Here is a 26,563-nt window from a genome sequence, read left to right on the forward strand (position 1 = left end):
TTCTGCCAGCCATCTGCAGACTCTGCACTGGGAACAGCAGGGTCATTATTTCTTACACCATTCGGTGTGGTGGCATTTAGGGAAGTGTTTGCAGTAATCAGTCAAAAAGTCACGCACCTGAAAAGATGCTTAAAAGAGTCATAATCTACCTATGGTGGGGTGCTGGGGAGTTCTGTACACTGCGCAAGAATGGGGTTATGCACAGGAAAGTGCTCTGGATACAACAGCATCCACAATCAAGTCAGCAGATGTGAAGTTAGGATGGGAGGGAACCTCAGGGTGTCACTGGGACATTGGCTCCAGTCCCATTGTGCATCTACCTCTACCATGCAAAGCCTGAGGAGAGCACCTTCAGCCTGGGTCAGGGTAATGGAAGCTGTATGTGGAAGGCAGTAGTTCTGAGTGTTTTAGGGGTAAAGCATTAAACAATTGTTTGTTGGTTTGTTTTTCAGTTTTTTGAGACAAGGTCTTGCTATGTATTCCAGGCTGGCCTAGAACTCACTATGTACCCAGGTGGCGACCCTCCTGCCTCAGCCTCCTGAGTGCAGGGATTATAGGCATGCACCATCACACCCAGCTAGCATTAAACAATTTTGAGTTTAGAAGCTCAGACTAAAGATTTAAGATTGTTTTTAGCCTATTTATTCTGACAAAATATCTAATAATGACAAAATATCCAACATCCAAACATCCTCTAGGGTCATGAAGGTGCCTGTCCTGATCAGATAACCAGCATTTTAAAAAATTAATCTGACCATAGTTGACATCAGGGTTGACTCTTTGGGCTGCACATTCTGAAGTTTGAGAAATGTTTGTTGTCACATATCTACCACTGCAGTATCACACAAAATAATTTCACTGCCTTAAAACTTTCTGGTGGGGCCAGGGATGTACCTCAGTGGTCCCGTGCCTGCCTCACAAGCTCAAGGTCCTCAGTTCGATCCCCAGTACTGGAAAAAAAAAAGATCAATGATCAATGATTGCCACACGTTGGGGGAAGGGGGAATAAGTGGAACACTGTAAAGTTTTTTTCTGTTTGTACCGGGAATTGAACTCATGACCTTGTGCTTTCGAGGCAGGCACAGCACCACTGAGCTACATCCCTGACCCAGTCATTGATCTTTTTACTGACTCCATAGTTGCATTTTCCAGAAGATTATTTAGTTGAAACAATACAGTATCTAGCCTTTTCAGACTGGCTTGTTTCTATTCAATTAATAATATGCACTTAGGGTGCCTCCATGTCTTTTTGTGGATTAATAGCTCATTTCTTTAATCACTGACTCCAAAGTTTGCATATTTCAGATTATTTAGCCATTTACCTCCTGAAGGATTTTATTTATTTGTGGAAATATCAAGGAGTGTGATTGCTGGGATAGTAAGAGTATGTTTGCCTTTATGAGAAACTGGTTTCTCAGAGTAGCTGTGTCATTTTATGTCCCCTTTCCTCAGCAATGAACGAAAGTTCTTGTTTTTCCTGCAGCATTTGGTGTTGTTGATGTTTTGGATGTCAGTCATTCTAATATTGTCGCGGTTACTGTTGCATTAATTTGCAGTTTCCTGATGACATATGATGTCGGACATCTTTTCATAATCTTTCTTCCTTTATGCATATCTTCTTTGGTGAGGTTTCTGTTCAGATCTTTTGCTTATTTTCTCAGGTATACTTTTTCATCTTTTATTCACTTAGGACTGTTATCTTTGGTCCTCCTGCCTCCTATTGTAAGTTTTCAGTTTCAGTCAACAGTTGCTGGCTCCAAAGCAGGAACGTATAGCAGAGGAGAGCTGCTCATATCATGGTGATCCAGAAGCTGAGAGACCCAGTGTTTCTGTCTGAGGAAAAACTTGATGGGGGTAGATTTAGTTTATAAGGCCACACATATTTTGCTGTGTTTCTTTTTAAAAATATAATGACATTTGCAAGAGATAAAGGACAGTAATTTGTTGATTGGGACATATCAGGTATCTTATATTTTTAATAAATGAGTATTTACCCATACAGAATCATAGAATTATAACGCTGAGGCCACCTGAGGGACCATTTCTGACCTATTAATACTGCCTTGGGTTGTAGGCCTGACTCTAGACCAGCCTAATCAGAACCTTAAGGGATGGAACCAAGAGGCGTCTCTACTTTTGAAGCTCTACAAGTGATTCCAGTGTCCAGCCAGGAATGAGAAACACAGCTGCAGTCTCAAAATTCCTTTACAGATAAGTACACAAGGTCAAAGAGATGAAGCGACTTCCCGAAGTCACACCACCAGTAAGAGGGATCTCACACCCAGTTTCTCTAACTGCCAATTCAATGTTCTTTGCACTCTTCTGTCTCTTCTTCGGAAACTTAGGGTTTTGGTGAACATCAAAGTTATACAACTTCCAGTTGAGGGAGAAGGGCTGAAGTCCGTCAGCAAGGATTGGTGGAGCAATTTCTGAGGACTCAACTCAGTCATGTGTTCTCTGAAGACCACCACACCCAGGGGCATGACTAATAAATATCTATCATAGCGTATGTCAGTCCTGTGCTGTGTAAGTCACTTGTTCATGGCTTATTCTCACCCATGATGGACAACATTCATTGATGTGGCCTCACTTTCAGGAGTTAGTCACATCAGAGCAAATAATAGGCAGGGTAGATCAGTGGTTCTTAATATTTGGGTTGGAATGAGGGCTTGGGTGAGGAGTTACAAGTCCCATTTGAGGAATGGTTAAGTCTATAAACTTCCCCCAGAAAAATACACATACATAAATGTTGCATGTAGCTGGGTATAATGGTACATACCTGTAATCCCAGCACTCAGGAGGCTGAGGCAGGAGGATTGCTGTGAGTTGCAGGCCAGCCTGAACTACATAGTGAGACACTGTCTCAAAAAAACAAAAAAATGTTGCATGTAATTTCTGAGGATTCACTGAACCTCCCCACCCTCCAAAAGCCCTGTCCAGGCTCATTTATAGACCCCAGTTTAAGATCTCCTGGACTGGATGATTTTAAGCTTTATTTTAGCATTTCTTAAAATGTGATCCATGACCAAAGCATTTGAATCACTTGGGCTGTTTGTTTCAAGAAAATAGCAAGCAGAATGTGGCCATGCACACATATAATCCCAGCCATTCTGGGAGGCAAAGGCAGGAGGATCGAAAGTTCGAGCCAGGCCTGGGCAATTTAGTGAGGTTCAGTCTTAAAATTCAAACAAACAAACAAAAGCAGATTTGTAGGATTTCCACACACTTTGTATTTCTAAATCTCTGGGGGAATGAGGTACACTAATCTGTATGTCAACAAATAAACCCTGAGATGATTCTTTTGGAAACACTTGAGAATCAATGTTTTATTCCAACTAGAGTCTTATATGGCTTCTAAATGCTTTCATCTGCTGACTTAGGTTTCCTGTGTTCACTTGACAAGTATACCTAACACTATGTTTAGTACAAACTCATTACAGAATACTTAAGTGTATGCATGTAGGAAAAATATGTGTGTGTGTATGTAATGTTAAGTCTCTCTCTCTTTGTCTCTCTCTCTCTCTCTCTCTCTCTCTCCAAGATCTCACTATGTAATTCAGGCTGGCCTTGAACTCACTATGCTGCCCAAGCTAGCCCTAAAGTCGCAGAGATCCTCCTGCCTCAGCCTCCTGAGTGCTGGAATTACAGGCATGCGCCACCAGGCCTGGCCAACAGGGTTTCTCTTTGAGTGGATGATCTTTATTTTTTTTCTTTATCCTTCTATTTTATTTCTCCCCCTTTTTCCTTCCTGTATTTAAAAAATGATATTTCCTCCTTCTGAGTTCTATTTCCCCATCTGATAAATTGAGTGTTGTGACTTCGCGTACTTGGAGATCCGGGCCTGCTCCGGTGGTCAGTGACTCCATACCACCCCCTAGCTCCCTGGCCCATTTAAGCTTGAACTGCCTAGGTAGCAACGACATTTGGCAAATAATCATGTATTATTTTGTATGTATTACGTTGAAATGCCTAACCATTTTTCGTCAAGAAAATTATTCTCCTCTTCCTTAAGGAGCCAGAACAGAAATAGTGTATCTACAGCCTTCAAAAGTTCACCTTCTCTCCTTAGCCTTAGAAAATGCTTTCCGAGCACATCTCTTAGGAGCTTAATAATGGTTGTGAACCACAAAACCAGGACGTGGTCTCCCCGCCCACTGCCCCCCCGCATCACTACCGCTCGACCGGCTTTCCAGCGCGCCTATTGGCTGATGGCGAGGCCAAGCTCCGCCCCTGATCTTATGACTCGGGCCGGAGCGGCTACTCCTGGCTCTTGCGGCGCTGTGGTCGGTGGTCCTCCAAGTTCTGGCCTCAGCTCCCGCGAGCTGTGTCGCTGGTATTGCTGCATTCGCCGCCGCCTCGTTCGCCCGGCGGAATCATGCTGTGCTTCCGCTTCTGCCCTGTTCCGCGCTTGGAGCTCGTTCTCCTCTGCCTAGTCCTGGGTGAGTTGTCGGGCCCTCCGGATTCGACTCTCAGCCTGGGCCCGGGGCGCTGGTTCAGAGGCCACACAACCTGAAAGACTGGTCCGGGCCGGGCTTCAGAGGCTCGGCGGCTGACTCCGGGAGGTGTTGCTGCCCCGGGGAGACGAGCAGTGACCTGAAGAAGGCTTAAGCGAGGGGTGGCGGGAGAGAGGGCCCGCGAGAGTTGCGCGGGGCCGGTCGGGGCGGAGGCCGGCGGGTGGGAGGGCGAGCGAGGAGTTACTCGGGGCGCGCGCCGAGGAGTGAGCAGGCGGGGCGGGGCGGCCGACACCACTGGGGGCGCCTCGGTTTCCTGGTTTCAGGCAAGTTTCGAAGATGGTGGGAAAACTGCCGGAGGAGGAAAAAATTGGGAAAGAAGACCACCTGCGTGAAACCGCCGGCGGGGAGAGCGGGGGTGCGGGCGGCTAAGGACAGTAGTGCCGGAGGCGCGGCGATACGATGCCTTTTTTCCTTTTTTTTTTTTTTTTTGAGACAGGGTTTCGCTATACTGGCCTTGAACTCGTTTTATAGTTCAGGCTGGCCGCGAACTCTCGGTTACCCTCCTGCCTTCCTTCCTCCCGAGTGCTGGGATTACAGGAGAGTTGTGGGATTACTAGTCATGTGCCACCACACTACGCTTTCTGGGGGGGGGTTGTGGGAAGGAATTTTTTTTTTTGAGACAGGGTCTCATTACGTAGTTGAAGCTGGCTTTGAACTCACGGCAGTCCTCCTGCCTCAGCCTCCTGAGCGCTGAGATTGTAGGCGTGTGCCGCCGCGCCCTGTTGGTAGGAAGCGATTTGAGTCTGTGGAGAAAGGGTGATTAATGAGATGAGGAAGGACGCAGCATTTGAATTTGCTGCTCAGAGGGTTTTTTTGAGGGGCGGGTACTGGGGATCGAACTCAGGATCTTGCGCTTTCGAGGCAGGCGGTGGCACTACTGAGCTAAATCCCCTGAGCTTAATCCTCAGCCCTGATGCTCAGAGTTTTGAGGGTGATGGGACCAAGGGTGGCTGGGGACAGTTGTCAGGAGAGAAAACTTGGTTTCAACCTCTGCAGACTAAAGGAACGAGTGAGAACTTTGGCTGGGAATATCTGACTTGGAAGTATTGAGGATATAGATTTTCTTTCTTTTTTTTCTTTTCTTTCTTTTTTTTTTTTTTTTGGTACCGGGGATTAAACTCAGGTCCTTGGCGCTTTCGTGGCAGGCGGCGGCACCACCACTGAGCTAAATCCCGGGCCCAACGATATAGATTTTCTATCAGTTTTGCTACTTCAGCCAGATACTGACAAAAAAGCCCCCAGGTGCTGCAGTTGGGAGAGTTTTCCAGGTGGGAGATTTTGGTGGTTGTTTATCTGAGTTTTGTAGGACACTTCCTTCCCTTCATAGTCTCTTGATTTCTTCTTCCCCACCATACATTGGCTGTTGCCTGTTTTTTTCTGGAGGAAGTACATCACTTTTCAAGGATTGGGTTATTTTGTTAGAAGAATGGCTGGATGAACGTCCATTGTGCTCTGCCCCAGTAAACTGGATCCCTAACAGTTTTAATGTCTAAAGGCGAACTTTGACCAGAATGTCTCTTCCTGACCTCATTCATCCTGTGCTTATTACCCACTGGCTCTTGCTGTTTGTGACTGAATAAAAGCGCAGAAAGGACAGATCTAGGGCCCGGGATTTAGCTCAGTGGTTCTGGTGCCTGCCTCGAAAGTGCAACGTCCGGAGTTCGATCCCTGGTACCAAAAAAACCCAAAACAACAACAACAAAACAGATCTAGGTGGGAGGAGGGAGGAAATAGACATATTTGGGGGCCTGAGGAGGCAATGGGAGGTAAGTATTTTATAATTCACATTTCAGTAGAATACTGGTGTACCCTGCTGCACCCTGGTCCACAACCAGCCGATATTGGGAATATCTGAAGATATTTTTGGTTGTCACAACATGGGGGAGAGGGGGAATGCTCTTGGCATCTAGTAGATAGAAGCCAGTGAGACTGCTCAACTTCTTGCAAGTACAGGACAGCCCATCTTAACAAAGAATGATACACTTCAAAATGTCAGTAGTGTCAAGCTTGAGGTCCCCTGCTTGAGGACCATAGTTTTGAAACAGGTCTTGCTTATCCAGTCCTCTAATTCTCTAGGTCCTTTTCTGGGGACCTGTGAGATCAGAACTTTCCAGAACAATACTAAGAAGGTATTTGTCCTTTGCACTCCAACCCATTTGCCAGCATACAGTGGAGTTTGCCAGAAGCCACATAATGTGTGATGACATCACCACCCTGATGCCTCTAGTGCTCTTGTGTTGCACTCATGTCTCAGTTTTCATTTTGAATACAGTAACTACCAATAGATACAACTCATAACCTGAAGCTCTGAGAGGCCCTCCTTGGATAGGAGAATCAAAGGGTCCTGACTTGCAAATGTGTGCACATCCATGATCTAGTCCAGCTAGCCTGGCAGGGCAGGAAAGTCCTCTGCAGGCTTCTGAAATGGGGCCATGAGGCTCTGGTGGAATGCTTAGTTCCCAGCGTTGATTGTACTGTGCAGCACTTACTGAGGGCCAGAGGACTCCAAGAGGGCTGTTTACAATGGAAAGCACCTTATCTGACTAGAACACATCTGAGTGAGGCATCTGCTAACCAGTTGTTCCCTGCCAATTGAATCAGTGCACAAACACAGCACTGTTACTCCTCAGAGAAAGGGAGAAAAATAATAGTTGTCCTACTTATCTGCTTTCATGTCATTATTTTTTTAATGAAAGCTTTTTTTTGGTTTAGTTTTTACAAAAGCAGTGCTTGCTCACTGCAGAAAATAGGCAAAAAGAAGCACATAAAAGAGCCCATCAGCTAGCTCATCTTAGCTTGCCATTTATTGATGAGAACTAACTAGGTTCCTCCTATTGGAAGAATTACAAGATTGATTCTCTCTACCTCCAAGTTCAGAATAGGATTTGGAGGAGTAAAAGTTAATAATGTAGCTATATCCAGTTTTGTTTTTTTTTTTTTTTGTGGTACCAGGTGTTGAACTCAGGACCTTGCGCTTGTGACGCAGGCACAGTGCCACTGAGCTACATCCCTGGCCCTAAATCCAGTTTTTAAAAGGTTCCAGGATGCAAAAGAAACTATCGTTTTATGCAGCTGTTTTTTTCAGACAGCTCTCTTGGTTCAGTGTGGAGCCCAAATTACTCCCATGTACCTTTTGCATCCTAAAAATTTAGCAAGTTAGGGCTAGGAGTTTAGCTGAGTGGTGCCGCCACTTGCCTTGAAATCGAAAGGTCCTGAGTTTGATCCCCATACCAAAAAAAAAAAAATATTTGGCAGGTCTTTAGTTGTTTAATGGGTTTTGCATATTACTTTTCAATTGCAAATTGAATAGTACTTATCAGGTAACTGCTGTGTACCTGGTACTGTGCCTGGGTCCTGCAGAGGGTACCAGTGAGGGAGGGTTTATCCTGAATGCAGTCTCATTAGCCTCAGTGAACTGGCGGTGCAAGTTTCATTTTGTGACTCCCCTCTGTAATTTTATTACTCTATCCCAGCTCCACCAGTAGCCTTTTCAAAATACAATGGACCCTTGACTTACGAACTCCATCAGTTCCTGAGGGCTGGTTGTAGCTCAAGTCAGTTGTAAGTCAATACAGCTGAGATCTGGATGTTTACCTGGGTACATGCTATCGATAACAAGAGGCAGATGAATCGTCCATTAACCTAATGAACCCAAGTTGCTCCATATGTCAGGCCAGTCAACTTGAGGGTCCACTGTAACTGCTTTAGAGCGGGGGATGTGGCTCAAGGGAGTACTTATCTAGCATGCATGAGGCCCTTGGTTTGAGGCCCAGCACCATGGGAAAAATACAGCTGCTGTAGGGTTAAGTATAGAAAAGAATTCTTAGTATCTATGTATTGGTCTTTTTCACAGAAATTAAATTGTGCTGACCTTTATTTGAATGAATTACAACCAATCAGAAAATTCTAGAAAAAAAACTATATAACTTAGAGACATTATAAGAAAAGCAATGGAGTGAAAGTCCTTTCCTAGCATCATTGCTTAATGTTTCCTTTGTGACATCATGGATTTCAGAATTCTGTGGTTGATTCCTATAACTACTTCTGTTTTTTGTTTTTTGGGTTTTTTTGGTTGAATGAGGCAATTTTTAAAGTATATTTAAGTATTAAGGCTCTTTTGTGTGAGAAGAATCTCCTATAAATATCCTAGGTATGCTCAGTGTGATGGCACATGCCTGTAATCCCAGTACTCGGGAGGCTGTGGCAGGAGGATCACCTCAAGTTCAAGGCCAGCCTGAATTACATAGTGAGACATTGCCTCAAAAACTATATATCCCTCCTGTACACTTCACTGGTGGGAGTCCTTCCTTCCCACAAATGTTATTGATGTCTGTTGTGTCCCACTCACTATACTTGATGAAAGGAACAGAGGAGTGGACAGGACAGATGAGATTCTGCTCTCATGGAACTTACCTTTTTGGGGGGAGGGTTTGAGACAGGGTCCCATTATATAATTCAGGCTGGCCTTGAACTCAAACTCCTGTCTCAGTAATCCTCCTGCCTCAGCCTAACTTCTGGGATTACAGGCATGTACCACCAGTCCCAAGGGTTGGAACTTACATTTTAATGGCACGGTGCGGGGGTGGGGGGGGGACGGACGGAAAATTAAACAACAGAATTTCAGACAGTGATGAACACTGTAAAGAAATCAGATAACAAGGAGGAAGAACGAGCGGCTGAGGGGTGGGTGATGGGCTCTGGGATGACCTGTCTTAATATTATGGATCAGAGGGCTTTCTGTTGTTGGGTGACATTTGGGCAGAGACTTAGCTGTTTGAAGGAAGGTGATCACGTGACCATTGGGGGAACAAGAATAAATCTTGTCTTTCCCAAAGTCTTAGGTTATTACACTAGCCTATTTTCTGTTCTTTTTTTTCTCCTGGTTCCTGGTAAGTCTCCCTTATGGTTTTTAGTCTCGGAGAGCAGAGACCATCGTATTTCCCATGGCCTTACTGGCACTGGGCCTGGTACGTGATTAACCATCAGCAGAATTGTGTCGAGAGCATTCATTGGTGGGCATTGGACATATGATGTAGAACTAGACCAACTTGGTCTTTTTTTTTTTCTTCTGTGAACCCTACTTAAGTGATGTTTTATAAGGTCTTATGTATCTTTGGATTGAGAACTGCAGTTGCTTCTTAACATTTTGGCTAAGATCAAGTGTAGAACTTGCAAGATCAGTGAGAAAAGTACAGGTGATTACAGACCAAATCACTGAAGTATAATCTCATATAATGACACTAGTCTATTCCTGGTGCTTCCTCAGCTATACCCACAGGTTAATATGAAGAACTAGGAAGTCCTGGGTGAAGAGAGTTAGGTTTTCACAAAGAGCCGATATTTCTCTCTTTGGAGGCCATCTGAAAAAAGAGAATGTTAACATCGCTCTGTCAATAATTATTCTAACTATAATGGAAATATTTGAAAGGACAGGCTTGCCATTAGTTTATTAGTCATTGATTATCACATCTGATAGGATTATAAATATTTAAATATTTCACACAAATACAGTTTTCTTCCTTTATATCCTTGGATAGACTTCGTAAACAAGGATTATTTCACAGCACTGGAGCTGACTTAAGTGACCTTTGGTGTGGGAAGGCTGCTTTTCTTTGTGTAGTGACAAAAGCTTCTTGATTGTAATTTCATATTAAAGTCATCAGCAATCCCCTCAGATCCCAAAGTATATTTTATCAGTACTTGTTGGTATCCTACTGTGCACTGCAAAAGAATTCTGGAGGTCTGCCAAACAGGGCGCAGCAATAAGCACTTTCCATTAGTTGAATGGAATTGAATCTCATTTCCTTACCCACTCTCTGACCTGAAAAAATTAAGACATTTGGTAGCTTACAATCATATTTTTATTAATTTTTAATTCCTTTCCACATTCCCAACATTTGTAGCTTAAAATCATTGTATTAATTTTCTGTTTTAAGAGTCTTACAAAAAGTGATTGTATAAGCACCTGAGTATAGCGAGTAAACCTATACTGGGAATAATAAATAAAGAACAATTAGTTTGACCTTAATCTATGGGGAAACCATCACTGAATGGAAAAGAAAGTAAATAGGTACTATTGCCTCTATGTCCTTTTTTTTTGTCTTTCTTGAGACAGGGTCTTGCTCTGTAATTTAGGTTGGGGTTGAACTCACCATGTAGCCCAGGCTGGCCTTGAGCTTGTAGCAGTCTTCCTGCCTCAGCCTCCCAAGTGCTGGGATTACAGGTGTATGCTACTACACCTGGCTACCTGGCTGTCCTGTTTTTTTTTTTTTTTTTTTTTTTGGTTCTGAGGATTGAACTCAGGACCTTGGGCTTGCGAGGCAGGCGTAGTGCCACTGAGCTAAATCTCTGGCGTCAGCTGTCCTGTTTTTTAAAAAGGCCTTTTGGCCAACATTATGAGTGAATAAAGTTGACAAGAGTCCATAATTTAATAAGGTCAAAGTAAACATACACCTAAACAGAGGGATCTTTTTAGGTACTGTGTTTACTGGAAGGAAGGCTTGTAAACGGGAATCTCTAACTTGCTTGGCAAAGTTCTTTTACCTCTGAAGGGCTTATATGCTTTCACAGAACCTATTAGAGGTATGTATACTACTGAACAATTCTCAGCAGAGATACCCTACCCAAACTCTCATAGCTAGAAGTGAGGCTGCCTGATTTGAATTCTAGCTCTTCAACTCCAGGGATAGGTGAGAATCATGTTCTTTTTTTAGGTCATTGTTTATTTTTTTTAATTTTTAAAATTTTATTTTTTTAAAGTTTTATATTTAATATGGTTTATTTTCTATTATTTCATTTATGGATGATGTTTTGGTGTCAAGTTTTCTATAGGATCCAACTTTAAAGGTATTCTATTTTTATTAAAATAGTATAGCTTTTTATTTTGATGTAGTCTAAAATCTGAAGTAACTTTTAACTTAATTTTTTATGAAATGTAAGGTTTATCCTGAAATTGATATCTGTGTCTATGGACTTAAAATTGCTAAAACATTATTTTTAAAATAAATTTTATTTTATCCCATTCCCCCCTCCTGTAAACCCTTCCGTCCCTGTATACAAAAGCTTTGCTTCCATTTTTTTTAAAGGTATGATACTCATTTTTACTTCTTTAATTTTTTTTTTAATAGCTAAAAGTAAATTTAATTTTTAAAACTTTTCAGAAAAGCAGAGAAAATAGTATAGTGAACCCAGTGGTCTATCACCAAGCTTAACAGTGATTCCTTAACATCCAATATTTGGTCTAAAATCCCATCCCCTACATTTTATTTATTTAATTTTTAATAGGTTTTATTTTATCCTATCCCCCAACACCCCCCCTGTGTACAAAAGCTTTGTTTCCAGTTTTTCCTTCTATTTTCATTTTTTTTGTCCCTTTAATAAATTTTATTTTATCCCACCCCCCCCAGGTCATTTTTTTTTAATTCCAGCAATAAGTGCATTATTTATTTATTTACTCATTTGTCCATAGTTCCATCCTGTTTTTTTTGTATTAAATTCTTTTATTGGTACATTGTAGGTATACAACACAATTACATTTCTCATTGGGAATTGTACCTTTATATAAAGCATCTTGGTTCTTATTTTTTCCCCATTCCTAGCCCTCCCTTCACACCCTCCACCCTTCCCTATTTACAGAGACTTTATTTCCATTTTTTCCATTTCTCATCATTTTTTCCTTTCCCTTTTTTCCTTTCCCCTGCCTCTCCCACTACCCCTACCCCTTTGGACCTTTTCTTCCTATTTTACATTATCGATTATTCATTCTAATCATTGGTACATTTTAGGTATACAATATAATGACATTCATCATTGGAAATTTGCACCTTTACATAGTCTCTCTTGGTTCTTGTTTTTCACCCTTGCTGAGCCCTCCCTTCAACCCCTCCAGCCCTCTCTATTTACAAAAATTTTGTTCCTATTTTTCCATTTTCTCATATTAATCCCATTCCCTTCTATCCTTTCCCCTAGCCCTCCCACTTCCTTCCCCTTTGCCCCCTTTCTTCCTATTTCACATTACCTATTATACATTTAGTCCTTATTTACACTTTCAGTTTCTCACACCAGAGAAACTATTCGGTATTTACACATGTGTGTCCTGTTTATTTCACTTAAGAGTATTGTCTCAATGTGCATCCACTTAGCTATAAATGTCTCTAATTTCTCATTTTTTATGGCTGAGTAGTACTCCATTTTATAAAAAAACCACATTTTCTTTATCCAGTCTCCAGTTGATGGGCATTTGGGCTGTTTCCAAGTTTTAGCTATTACAAACTGGGCTGCTATGAACATGGGTGCACATATATCACTGTGGTATGATTCTTTTAATTCTTTGGGGAAGATCCCCAGCAGTGGAATAGAGGGATCACATGGGATTTCCAGTCCTAGTTCTTTGAGGTATCTCCATACTGATTTCCGAAGTGGTTGCACCAGTCTACACTCCCACCAGCAGTGGAGCAGGGTTCCTCTTTCCCCACAGCCCTGCCAGCATTTGTTATTGGTTGATTTCATGATAGCAGCCATTCTTTCTGGGGTGAGGTGGAATCTCAGTGTTGTTTTCATTTGCATCTCTCGAATGACCAATGACGTTGAACATTTTTTCATGTATTTATTTTCTGTTTCTACTTCTTTGTCTGAGAAATGTCTGTTCATTTCAGATGCCCAGTTTTGGATTGGGTCTTTAAATTTGGGAGGTCTGATCTTTTTCAGTTCTTTATAGATTTGAGATAGTAGACCTATGTCTGAGGAAGAGCAGGTGAAGATTTTTTCCCACATTGTGGGTTGTCTCTTCACACTGCTGCTGGTTTCTCTTGCTGTGCAGAAGCCTTTTAATAAGAAGAGATCCCATTTGTTGATTGTTTGTGCTAGTTCCCGGGCAACTGAGGTTTTGTTCATAAAATCTTTTCCTCCACCGATGTCTTCAAGGGTTCTACCTAACCTCTGTTCCAACTGGTTCAGAGTTTCTATTTTAATATTTAGATCTTTAATCCATTTTGATTTTAGTTTAGTGCGTGGTGAGAGATACAGGTCTAGTTTTAATCTTTGGCAAGTTGAAGCCCAATTTTTCCAGCACCATTTATTAAAGAGGCTATCTTTCCTCCAGTGAGGGTGTTTGGCTCCTTTGTCGAAGATGAGATGGCTGAGTGTGTCTGGCGTTGTTTCTGCATCTTCTAATCTGTTCCACTGGTCCTCAAGTCTGTTTCTTTGCCAGTACCATGCTGTTTTTATCACAGTAGCTTTGTAGTAGAGTTGCAGGTTGGGGATTGTGATACCCCCTGCCATGTCTCTGTTACCTAGAATTGCTTTTGCTATTCTGGGTCTCTTCTTGCTCCAAATGAATTTTTGGATTGTTTTCTCGAGGTCTGTGAAGTATGCTGCTGGGATCTCAATTGGAATTGCATTAAATCTATATAGCAGTTTTGGAAGTATGGCCATTTTCACTATATTAATCCTTCCTACCCAGGAGCAGGGGATGTCTGTCCATTTTCTGATACCATCTTCAATCTCTCTTTTCAGAGTGCCATAGTTTTCAGAGAAGAAGTCTTTGATTTCTTTGGTTAGGATGATTCCTAGGTATTTCAGTTTTTTGGATGCTATTGTGAAAGGAATTATTTGGCCTATTTCTCTCTCAGTGAGTCTGTCATTGGTGTAGAGGAAAGCTATTGATTTTTGTGTGTTGACATTGTAACAAGCTACTTGACTGAATTTGGTTTTTAAGTCTAGAAGACTTTTGGTGGAGTTCTTGGGGTCTTCTATATAGAGTATCATGTCATCTGCAAATAATGACAATTTGACTTCTTCTTTTCCTATCTTTATTCCTTTTATTTCTTTCTCTTGTCTAATTGCCGTGGCTAATGTTTCCAGAACTGTATTGAACAAGAGTGGTGATAGTGGACATCCTTGTCTTGTTCCTGATTTTAGTGTGAAGGATTTCAGTTTTTGACCATTTAGTATGATATTGGCTGTTGGTTTTTCATAGATGGCTTCTATCAGCTTGAGGTAGAGACCATCTATTCCAATTTTTTGTAGGGTTTTTATCATAAATGCATGTTGGATTTTGTCAAATGCTTTTTCTTTGTCTATGGAGATAATCAAATGGTTTTTGTCCTTGGCTCTATTGATATAGTGTATTCCATTGATTGATTTTTCTATATTGAACCATCCCTGCATCCCTGGGATGAATCCCACTTTATCAGGGTGTATGATCTTCTTGATGATCTTCTGCATTCTGTTTGCCAGTATCTTATTAAGCGTTTTTGCATCTATGTTCATTAGTGAGATTGGCCTATAGTTCTCTTTTTCAGTTGGGTCTTTCTCTGCTTTGGGGATCAAGGTGATGCTTGGTTCCAGGAATGAATTTGGGAGTATTGCTTCCCTTTCAATTTCATTGAAGAGTTTAAACAGTAGTGGCAGCAGTTCCTCTCTAAATGTCTTGTAGAATTCAGCAGTGAAGCCATCAGGGCCCGGGCTTTCCTTAGGTGATAAGTTTTTAATTATGTTTTCAATTTCATTGGTTGATACTGGGTTGTTCAGAATTTTTAGGTCTTCTTCATTCAACTTTGGTAATTCATATGTATCTAGGAATCTGTCCATTTCATCTTATTGGCGTATAGGTTCTGGAAGTAGGTATCGATGATCCTCTGGATTTCTGCTGGGTCTGTTGTAGTTTCACCCTTTTCATTCCGAATTGCTTGGATTTGGGCCTTTTCTTTCCTTTTTCTGACAAGGTTGGCTAAGGGTTTGTCAATTTTGTTGATCCTTTCGAAGAACCATCTCTTGGCTTAATGGATTTTTTGTATCGTTCTCTTAGTCTCCATTGCATTGATTTCTCCTCTGATCTTTATAATTTCCTCCCTTGTATGAGCTTTGGGGTTGTCCTGCTCTTCTTTTTCTAGAAGCCTGAGGTTCAGCATCAGGTTGTTTAATTGGGCTCGTTCTGTTTTCCTAATATGCGTATTCACTGCTATGAATTTCCCTCGTAAGACAGCTTTCATTGTGTCCCATAGATTCTGATATGTTGTATTGTCGTTGTCATTTAATTGAAGGAACTGTCTGATTTCTTCTTTAATTTCCTCTGACCCATTGGTTATTCCGAAGTGTGTTGTTCAATTTCCATGTGTTTATGAAATTTTTTGAGTTTCTTTTGCTATGGATCTCCAATTTCATCGCACTATGGTCTGATAATATACAGGGGATAACTTCAATTCCTTTGCACTTACTTAAACATGTTCTGTGTGTGAGTATGTGGTCTATTTTGGAGAATGACCTATGTGCAGCTGAGAAGAATGTGTATTCTGATTTTGTGGGGTGGAAGACTCTGTAAACATCTGTTAATTTCATTTGTTCAAGAGTTCGATTGAGTTCTAGTATTTCATTACTTAGTCTAGTTGATCTATCTATTTGTGACAGTGGTGTGTTGAGGTCCCCCACTACAGTTGTATTAGTGCATATGTGGCTTTTCATGTCCGTTAGTATTTGTTTTATATAGTTGGGTGCACTAGTGTTTGGTGCATAGATATTTATGATTGTTATCTCTTCCTCTTGGATTCTTCCCTTTACAAGGATGTAGTGTCCTTCTTCGTCTCTCTTAATCAGTGTTGGTTTGAAATCTACTTGATCTGCCAAGAGGATAGCTACTCCTGCTTTTTTTCGGGTTCCTGTCACATGCAGTATAGTTTTCCACCCTTTAACTTTCAGTCTGTGAGTTTCCTTTTAAGTGTGTTTCTTGTGTGCAGCATATTGTTGGATTTTGCTTCTTGACCCATTCTGCCAGTCTATTTCTTTTGATTGGTGAATTGAGACCATTAACATTGATGGTTATAACTGAAATGTACTGACTTGTTATTGCCATGACTTTTTCTTTTTGTTGGGTTCTCCCCCTTTCCATTTAATTTCTTGTCATGCCAGATGGGTTCATTCTGCTTTGCTTCCTGGGGTTGTGATCCTCAATGTCTGTTCCTAGGATATTGTGTAAAATTCTTTGGAGTGCTGGATTGGTATTCACGAAGTTCCTAAGGTGCTCTTTGTCATGAAAGTATCTTATTTCTCCATCCATTTTGAAAGATAGTTTTGCAGGGTACACCAATCTGGGTTGGAGGCTGTTTTCTTTTAGGGCTTGGAATATGTCACTCCAAGCTCTTCTTGCCTTGAGGGTTTGTGTTGAGAAGTCTGCTGTGATTCTGATGGGCTTCCCTTTGTATGTGATTTGTTTCTCTTCTCTGACTGCTTGGAGAACTTTGTTCTTCTGTTGTGTTTCTGGAATCTTCACAATTATATGCCTATGTGTAGATTTTTTTTGATGAAAGCTATTTGGAGTCCTGTATGCCTCACTTATCTGTATGTCAAGCTCTTTTCCCCTGCTTGGGAAGTTTTCTGCCATTATTTCTGTGAAGGGAGTTTTTATGTCATCTGCACTCTCTCCTGTTTCTTCATTGAGCCCAATCAGTCTTATGTTATTCTTTTTTGCATCATCTAGCAGCTGCTGGATTGATTTCTCATGTTCCCTTATAATTTTGAAGCAATTTTTCTTTTCCTGGTCACTAATTGCAATCTTATCTTCTATATCTGAAATTCTGTCCTCACACTGGCTCATTCTGCTGTGTAGACTTTCAGTGGAGTTTTTCATGTCCTGGAAATCTATTTGCATCTGTTTTATGGATTCCATTTGTTTCTTATGTTGGGATTCCATCATGTTCCTGAGCTCCTCTCTAGATTTATTAATCATGTCTTGCACTAAGGGCACAATTTCTTCTGTTATCTGAGAAATTATTTCTGATTTCATTTCTTCCAGATCCCCTTTTGTTGCCAGTTCAGTGGGTCCAGGTGGTTGAGTATCAGAGGGTTCCCTCTCATTTCCCTTTGGGGTTGCTGTAGGTGATTTGGAAATCTGGTTTTGAGACTTATTTATGTGTTTTCTCATTTCGACTGGGGTGGGGGGCTGTTAGCGCCTGCACGGATTACCTCCTCTGAGCTGGGTGAGGTGGGACAGCGGCTGGGAGCAGCGGTAAGGATGGTGACCCAAAAGCCCTTTCCTGTGGGCTGGTAGCAGTGGGAGGGATGGTGGCCGGGAAACCCCTTCCTCTGGACCAGGAGCAGTGGGATGGTGGCTCAGAAGCCCCTCCCTCTGGGCTGGGAGTGGTGGGAGGGATGGTGGCCCGGAAGCCCCTTCCTCTGGGCCAGGAGCAGTGGGACAGAAGGTGGCCCAAAAGCCCTTTCCTCTGGGCTGGGAGCAGAGGGAGGGATGGTGACTGGGAAGCCCCTTCCTCTGGACCAGGAGCAGTGGGACGACGGCTTAGAATCCCCTACCTCTGGGCCGGGAACAGTGGGACTCAGTACCTTGGTCTGGTGGTCTGGTGTCCTCTGTGCCTTGGTAATGTGGAATCAGGTGGCTGCCTGTCCGCAGTGGGGTAATTCGGTGTCTTCCACGTGACTCAGGATACAGCTCATTTTTTTTTTTTAAATTGTATTATCACTAGTTTTACCCTCTTTCTTTCACCTCCAGTTTTGTTTCCGGATGAGTGTATTTTTTCAGCTAGACTTTGAGTCAAACAGACTTACAAAAATCCACCCACTTTTTGCAGTGCTTTAAGCTTGGACAAATCAGCTCTGAGTTCTATAAGAATCTATAAATGACCCTTTTGGAAATAGAATTGAGAGGATACTTGGATTTGAGAAGGTTGATTTCGGGGCATGACTTTCTCTAGAGAACAAATTCTCAGCTCCGTATCATATACTCTAGGTTATGATTCAGCTATGGCTTTTTAATATCATAAAAGCTTTTAAGCAAATACAGTTTGGCTATTCTAACATCAAGCATAGCAATAAGAATGGAAATCTTATCCTCAAAGACTTTTTACCTAAGTATTATTCCTAACTTGAAATCCATGTCAAAATTTATTGAGAAAACTGACAGGAAGTTTTAGGGTGTAGCCAGAAGGCTGTTGGGTTCATAATTTGGAAGCCCTGAAGGACTAGTTTTCCTGTAATTAGAATAAATTATTTTCAGATCCTTATTGCAGGACATTTTCACCATGATATTATCAATCCATATTTATTAAAAATCTAATATGTATGCAGCACTATTAGGAATGCTAGGAGATGGAGGAAAAGTAATAGACCCTGGTCTCCACTGTGACACTCATGATAGATGACATTCATATAAAAGACACTCCTGGGGTTGTGGCATAGATAAGATCATCTGATTAAGGGAGATATTGGAATTCAAATGAGAGACAGAAACATTATCAGAAGAAAGTTTTGAACCTATCCATATATATCATTCATTTAGACTTTGCTTTTTTATTAGTAAAGAATTACTGTAAACTGTAATTTTCCATGGCACACTAGTTTGTTGTGATGTAACAGTTGAAAATTGCTGTTTTGGAGCTTTTGACAGTGAGAAACAGGATTTACTGGCATAAAATAACTGAATAATTCAGGATAGTGTAAAATACACTGAAATGTGGGGAATACGGTTTAGAAGTGTCCTTTGGGCACTTTCATATTCAAGGAAAGTTTTGTGGAAAAAATGGTCACTGAAAAATATCCCTGCTTCCAAGTAAGGGGAATAAAATCTCATTGATTTAAAAAGGGAATATATTAAAAAGATATTGTGAAATACTGCATACCCTTTGACCCTCCAGTTTCATTGCTAGATATATATATCCAACAGACACAGAAATATACACACCACGTTTACCAATCTGTGCAAGAATGTTTACAGCTGTATTTGGGTATCGGGGATGGAACTCAGGACCTTGTGCTTGCGAGGCAGGCGGTGGAATCAGTGAGCTAAATCCCCGACCCTTTACAGCTGTATTTGTAAGAGAAGTTTGGTCCATCAACAGTAGCATAAATGTAGCTTAGTATTTACCCAATAATCAAAAGCTGTATAGCAGTGAGGATAAATACACTGCAATTACGCACAACATGGGTGAATCTCACAAAATATAATATTGAGTGAAAGAAGCCAGATACAAAAGAGACCATAGAGAATAATTCCATTTAATCTATGCTGTTAGAAATCAGTTTGGTGGTTACCCTTGGGAGGAGAATAATAACTGGAAGGGGAAGTAAGATGGGTTTTGGGAAAATAGTCTTTACGAGTTCCACATTCACAAATTCAACCAAATGTGGGTCAAAAATGTAAGGGAAAAATACCGCCTCTATACTGAATATATACAGACTTTCTTTTCTTGTTATTATTCCCTAAACAGTATAACTAAGAGCATTTATATTTTATTAAGTATTACAAGTCATCTAGGGATGGTTTAAAGTATATGGGAGGGTATAGCTTATCTGCAAATACTATGCCATTTTATATAAGAGACTGGAACATTTATAGATTTTTGGTATCCATGAGTGTCCTGGAACTGATCTCCAGCAGATACTGAGAAATGATTGTATTTTTTTGTACTGGGGATTGAACTCGGGACCTTGCGCTTGCGAAGCAGGTGGCAGAACCACTAAGCTAAATCCCCGGCAATGATTGTATTTATAATGCTCGATTTCTTGACACGAGAGGGGTCAATTTATGACAGTTCTTTGATTTGTATATTTAATGTTGTGTACACTTTTCCCTTTTCGGGGGGGGGGCAAGGTACCAGGAATTGAATTCAGAACCTCTCACTTGCCAGGCAGGCACTGTACTGCTGAACTACATCCCTGGCCCATTTCCCTTATGTTATGCTGTGCACTTTTCTATATGTAGTATATGGTACGTAACAAAGTTTTTACTTTATAAAAGTGTATATTAGATAACTCAGAAGAACTGGTGACTCTGGGTGTATATCTCAATGCCTGATTTCATACCCAGAGTCATGCCACTGAACCACACTACCACCACCAAACAGGAAACTTCAGCTTTCCCCACTGGCCACTCCCATCTTGCTGCCTGGGCACTTGATCCTACTGTGGCTTCTTCCTTGCCCCTGGGGTGCTTTTTCCATTTCAGGCTCCATTATAGCCCCCCTATTAAAGACTGGGATGAGCTGGGCATGATAGTACATGTTATAGTCCCAGCTGCTTGGGAGGCTGAGATGGGAGGATTACTTAAGTCCACAAGTTCAAGACCAGCCTGGACAACATAGTAAGACCTTGTCTCAAAAATTTGAAGTCTGGGGTGGATACCTTTGGTAGACAGAGCCTAGCACAGGTTCCCTTCTTTGCTGGAAGGAGGCTGAGAAGGCAGGTGGCCAACTTTGTCAGTGGGCAGTGATATCGACCAGACATTGCAACCCAGTTGGCAAGTTGGTGTTTCATACTTTGGGCAGCCATAAAGAGGGACATCTTTGAGGTGAACATTTAAAAAGTCAGTAGAAAGTAGATTTCAGCTGTTAGGAAGAGTGGACTGAGAGATAGAAGTTTAAGAGAATGTGACATTCAGGTCCAGTAGAAACAAGTACAGCCAGATTAAAGGGTATGTTCTGGGAAAGTGGTTTGAGAGACTGAAGGAATAGGGTGGGATAAGATTAAGGGTTACTTTAAAAGTCAGGGGGAGCAATTTAAGTTTAATATGGGAACTTGGGAGCCAGTAAAAGTTTTTGAACAAGAGAGTGGATTTAAGAGGAAGTGGTATTTAAGGACTACTAATCTGGCAGCACTAGTTATTTAGAGGTGGTGTGGTATATTGGAAGTAGAAATGAAACAAGAATTGGATTTAAGAGAAAGGTTTTTTTTGGTACTGGGGATTGAACTCGGGACCCCTAGCCCTTAAGAGAGAATTTGAAGGAAAAAAAATCAGTAGGATTTTATGAAGAGAATGAAGTAGAAACTATTTCCAAATCGGCTGAGCCAGAGTGCCTGGCCCTGCCTTTCAGTCAGAGGGAAAGTAGGAGAGTGGATTTTAGTTTTGGAATTGTTGCTTTTGAGGTCAAAGATATTTAACTGAAAGTGAACCCTGTGCAGTTGGACACGGAGACCAGCAGTGGAGGTAGAAAGGCTCTGAAGGGGCTGGAATGAAGTACTGGGCCCCTGGCATTTCTCAGTACTTGCCATAGGCCAAGTAGATAGACTATCTTGAATTTGATTTCCTGTGGTACCTATGACGCAGAGCCTGTGCCTTCTGCTTGAGCAAGCTTCAATTCTCCCACCTTGGAACACATTGATCCTACTATTGTTTTACACAATTTTCTTCTGCTCCTCTGTTATCTTTGGAAAGTAAATTATTAATACACGAAAGGCTTTTCTTGCTTGTTTATTAATAGAGTTAAATACAAGGAGAATATGCTGAAACTTTTTATTTAAACTTAAAAATTTTTTTAGGGAATGGTGGCACATGCCTGTAATTAATTCCAGATATTCAGGAAGCCAGGGCAGGAACATGGAGAGTTTGAGGCCAACCTAGGCAACTTATATAAGATTTTGTCTCTAAATAAAATACTTACTTAATATTTGTTTTTTTGAGACAGGGTCTCACTATGTAATTCAGACTGGTCTTGAGCTCATGGTGATTCTCCTGCCTCTCAGCCTCCTGAGTGCTGGGATCACAAGTGTGGGCCACCACACTTGGCTCAAAATAAAATTTTTAAAAGGGTTAGCTAGGAGTGTAGTTCAGTGGTAAAACACTTGCTTAGCATGCTTGAGGCCTGGGCTCAGTCCCCAGTACTACAAACAAAGAAAAAATACATAAAATTGTACAAAATAATGTGATTTTTGATACATGTATATATTATATAATATTTAAATTAGGTCAAATATAATTGTCTTATCTCTCTTCAAACATTTGTTTTTTGGGGTTTTTTTTGGAAATAGTGTTGCTATGTAGTCCAGACTGGCCTTGAACTCACTGTGTAGCCCAGGCTGGTGATCCTCCTGCCTCAGCTTCTCAGAGTGCTGGGATTATAGGCGTGTGCCACCATACCCAGCTTTTGAACATTTATCATTTTTTTATGGTGAAAAATTTTTATACTGTGCCATAGTATATAAGAGCTTCTTGTTTCTATCTAACTGTAATTTAGTACTACTCCGTCTCTCCCTCTGCCTACTCTCCTCTGCCTGTGGTAACCACCATTCCACTTTTTTTTTTTTTTTGTGGTACCAGGGATCAAACTCAGAACCTTGTGCTTGCAAGGCAGGCGTGGTGCCACTGAGCTAAATCCCTGGCCCAATTCCACTTTTAACTTTTAAGGAGACAACGAAAAATCTACAGACCAGTATCTCTAATATGCATAGATGCAAAAATTCTCAATAAAACACTGGTAAATCAAATTCATCCACATATCAGAAAGGTCCATCATGATTGACCAAGTGGGATATACCCCAGGGACACAAGGATGCCTCAAAAGCTAGGGACTTTAAGCCACACTGAGAGAGACAGCATATGAAAAAAGCAAAACTCCAGTTGACTGGAGTTCTCTGCATCATTGCAGGGTAGCTTTGGATTTGTACGACAGGTCCATTCCATATTGTACTTAGAAAAGAGTGGCAGTAAAACCTACTTAGGTCTCACAAGGTCTTTTTGAGCTTCAACCAATAGATTTAGTCAGTAATCACAAGCTTTCCCGTACTATTTGGGCTTGCTAGGGCAGCTGCGGCTGTGGAGCGTGATGGTAGGCTTTTGTGTTCCGCTTGAAAGCTATTGCTGAGGCAGGCCTGCTGAATATTCTTCTTAAGGCTTTGTTCTCTACATTCTGCTGCATTCCCCTACCTGTAGATGCCACTGGATTGCTCAGATATTAAAGACTGTGCAGCTATCTTAACAGGAAATAGCTTCCCCTTCAGGTGAAGTGTGAGACAGTGAAGAAAATCCTTAGGTGCTTGCTCATTGTTTATGCTCCAGGTGTGTTTGCTGGGATAGTCCCCCCACCTCTCCATTAGTATTTTGAGGCCTTGGACTCTTCAGTTTACTGGTAATGTTCCTGTGTTTAAGTGTAGAAGATTGGAATCAAGTTAACCCAAAAGTCCCAAAGTCATTGTCTCTGTAAAGTTTCTCTGCCTAAAGAGGGGAGCAAGCAGGTTGAGAATTTAGGAAGTAATTTTGATTTCATGTCAAAAAATTCCTCAGCCTTTCTAGTTAGTTAGATATTAAAGTGAAACAAAGTGATGAACTTTGCATTTAGGAATAACCTTTTATGGATCTAACCGCTTTTGCAGTGCTGCTTTGATGGTCACACGATACACTTGGATAGAAGAGCTCTCCCACATCTGATCCCATCAGAGTGAAATCATTTGGAAGGACATCTGTGGGTCCTAGGTTACATCATTTGTCCCAAGATTTGAAGCAAAGAGACCGTAGAACATCTGATCTGTTACTAGTTTTGTATAGTTTTGCCAGCTGGTTTGAGAGAACCAGGAACATCCTTTTTAAGTGTTCCCTTAACTAATTTACTTCGAACCCCCCCTAAAAGCAAACTCTTAATTGCCTAAAACTAAACTAGAACAGCACAGATGAATGGAAGTAGTTAGCAGGAGGCAGAACGTCAACGTCACCAGTCTGTACCATTATGTAAGCATTCCAGGTCTAGTAACCATTCTTTTGGGAAAGGAAATTGGTTCCTTAATCAATAGGATTCAGTTAAAGATTGCAAAGAAAAACAGTTACTAGGATACCATATACAGTATATTTAAAAATACTTTGTTTTATTTTAGAGCTGGTTGAACTTCAGTGGTGGATATAACTCGTTTTTATTTTATATGTTGTTTTTGCAGTATAATTTTAAAATCTTTTTTTTTCAACTCTAGGGGCTGCCCGGTCTTGTGCGTTGGAACTTAATTTGACAAATTCAGAAAAAGCCACTTGCCTTTATGCAAAATGGCAGATGAATTTCACAATACACTATGAAACTACAAACAAAACTTATGTAAGTTACCATTTTTCTTTGAGTTTTATAAGTAGGAATTTAATTCTGACTTTTTTATGCTTTGGATAAATTGGTACAAATAAGATTTCATGTTAACTGACTTAACATGTAAACTGTATTTTTAACACATTATAGTTTTTGTAGGTACTGTATTCTACTTAGTGTTGGAATGAATATTTCTTATAATTCATTAGTTCTTTCGCATTTTCTTGGAGGTGGTTAGGGACAAATGATCTGAAGGCTACAAGATAATTCAGATCTAACCACTTCTGTAACATGTTTAGAACATGTTAACATTACATCTTGCCCTTTGAAAAATAGCTTGCTATTAAATTTTCTTATGGGGGGGGGTCTCTTATTCCTTTTGCCTTACTTTCTTTTTGTTAAGGTCTCATTTACTTACAGCCTTTTTTGTTGGGTTTTTTTTTTTTTTTTTTGAGACAGGGTCTCAATGCGCAGTTCAGACTGGCCTTGAGCTCACTATGTAGCCCAGGCTGGCCTCAAACTCTCATCTGTCCTCCTGATATCCTAATTTAAAAAAAAACAAAACTTAGCTTAGGAGCTACACATGTAGTTCAGGGTTAGAGCACTTGCAGCATGCAGGAGATCCCAAATTCCATCCCAGCACTGCAGCACAATCAGAACATCAGCTATAAAACAGTCCTTCAGGCCAGTTTTTCTTTTTGTTTTGGACATACAAAAAGTATGTGTGTAGTTGGTTTTGGTGGCACACACCTATAATCCCAGCACTCCAGGAGGGCTACATAGTGAGTTCAAGGCCAGCCTGGACTACATAGGGAGACCCTGTCTCAAAAAAAAAATGTATGTGTGTAGCTGAAGAATCTGAGGCTGATTTACACTGTACACCTGGCTGGGGCGACCTGGCCTCGGGGAATGGGTGATATAGACTGATGCTGCATACCACCTAGCCTGCTAAGGGTTGACACTGCCTATTTGTTCCTCACCTCTGGACTTTTTTTTTCTTTTAGAAAACTGCAACCATTTCAGACCATGACAATGTGACATATAATGGAAGCATTTGTGATGATGACCACAATGTTTCCAAAATAGCTGTGCAATTTGGATCTGGTTTCTCCTGGATTGTGAATTTTACCAAGCAGGAGCCTAATTACTTTATTGACAGCATCTCATTTTCCTACAACACTGAGGATAACATAACATTTCCTGGTGCTAAAGATAAAGGTAATCTTAAGAATTGGATTTGTGTTATGTTCTCTGACTTTGTGTTAATAATAAAAGTGTAAGCAATTTAAAAATCGTTATGGATGTCTGTCTTCCTAATCAGAATGGAAACTTCATGCATTTGCTTCCCCTCCCTTCTACCTTGACCCCATGCAGAGCTGAGGCAGGACACACTAATGATTTTGCCATTGCTGAGTCTTTACTCTGTATCACTTATTATCCAGAGTGTTACTTAGGGCATCTCATTCCTGGGAAGCAGATATTATCTGTTTTACAGGCAAGGGGAATGAGATTTGATGACATGGAGTTCTCAAAGGTCACGAATCTAGTAAATGCATGACCAGCAGGCCTTTGAACCAAAGTCCACTGAGCTACAGAATTCATGCACTTGTTATTATCTATTTTGTTGGATGGTGGACAATCAAAGAGTGTTGAATAAATGGGAAAGTCCTTTCCTAATTATTATTTTAAATGTACACAAGTTTAATAGCCCTAAGGCTAGAAGATCATCTTTAGATCCTTTTACCATTTAGATAAGATTTTGACTAAAAAGTGATGATTAAAATGAGTAAAGTCAACATTTTGAAACAATTTCAGGTCAAAATGAACTTAGAAAGGCATTGGCAATTAGGTTATTCTTGTAATTCCCAGAACTGAATTGTGCACTTGTAAAATATTGTGAAGGTGAGGATAGTGCAGATTCTAGTTCTACTAGGGATGTGCTGTAATTGTTTTCTTCCCCCTCTATGGAGATTGGGTTAACATTGATGTCTGTCATATCTTACCTCTTCTCACAGATAGTTTCATTTTGACTCTAGAATTACAGGTAGATCAATATTAGTTGCCCAGACTTGGAGATTAATAACTTATTTGGAATTGTATATCATAACATCATATTTGAAGACCAAGAAGTGAATGAGTTCACATGAAACTTGAGAACCAAATCCTAATATTCCTTTGTTAATCTCTTAGTTTGAGAGGGTAACTAAATCAAATAGGTATTGTCTGTCTTCCATATTTATCTTTGTGCCCTGCTTTGTCTTTGAGAAC

The 26,563-nt window shown here is 40.9% G+C and overlaps 1 protein-coding gene across 3 annotated transcripts in view; it reads left to right on the plus strand.

Moving 5' to 3' along the window:
• The first annotated feature begins 4,230 nt into the window (after positions 1–4,230).
• The window catches only part of Lamp2 (lysosome associated membrane protein 2), a 49,538-nt gene continuing 27,205 nt past the window's right edge, over positions 4,231–26,563 (plus strand). For all 3 annotated transcript variants that reach the window (XM_087199840.1, XM_004874601.3, XM_087199842.1), the window contains exons 1-3: positions 4,231–4,439; positions 24,192–24,310; positions 25,300–25,513. In XM_087199840.1, the coding sequence (XP_087055966.1) occupies positions 4,376–4,439; positions 24,192–24,310; positions 25,300–25,513 (397 nt within the window). In that variant the 5' untranslated portion in view covers positions 4,231–4,375. The remainder of the gene's footprint in view (positions 4,440–24,191; positions 24,311–25,299; positions 25,514–26,563) is intronic.

The sequence above is a fragment of the Heterocephalus glaber genome, unplaced genomic scaffold, assembly GCF_053883595.1.
Source record: "Heterocephalus glaber isolate CG9 unplaced genomic scaffold, H.glaber_assembly_v1.0 deba00001729, whole genome shotgun sequence".
In the NCBI taxonomy this organism is placed as follows: Eukaryota; Metazoa; Chordata; class Mammalia; order Rodentia; family Bathyergidae; genus Heterocephalus; species Heterocephalus glaber.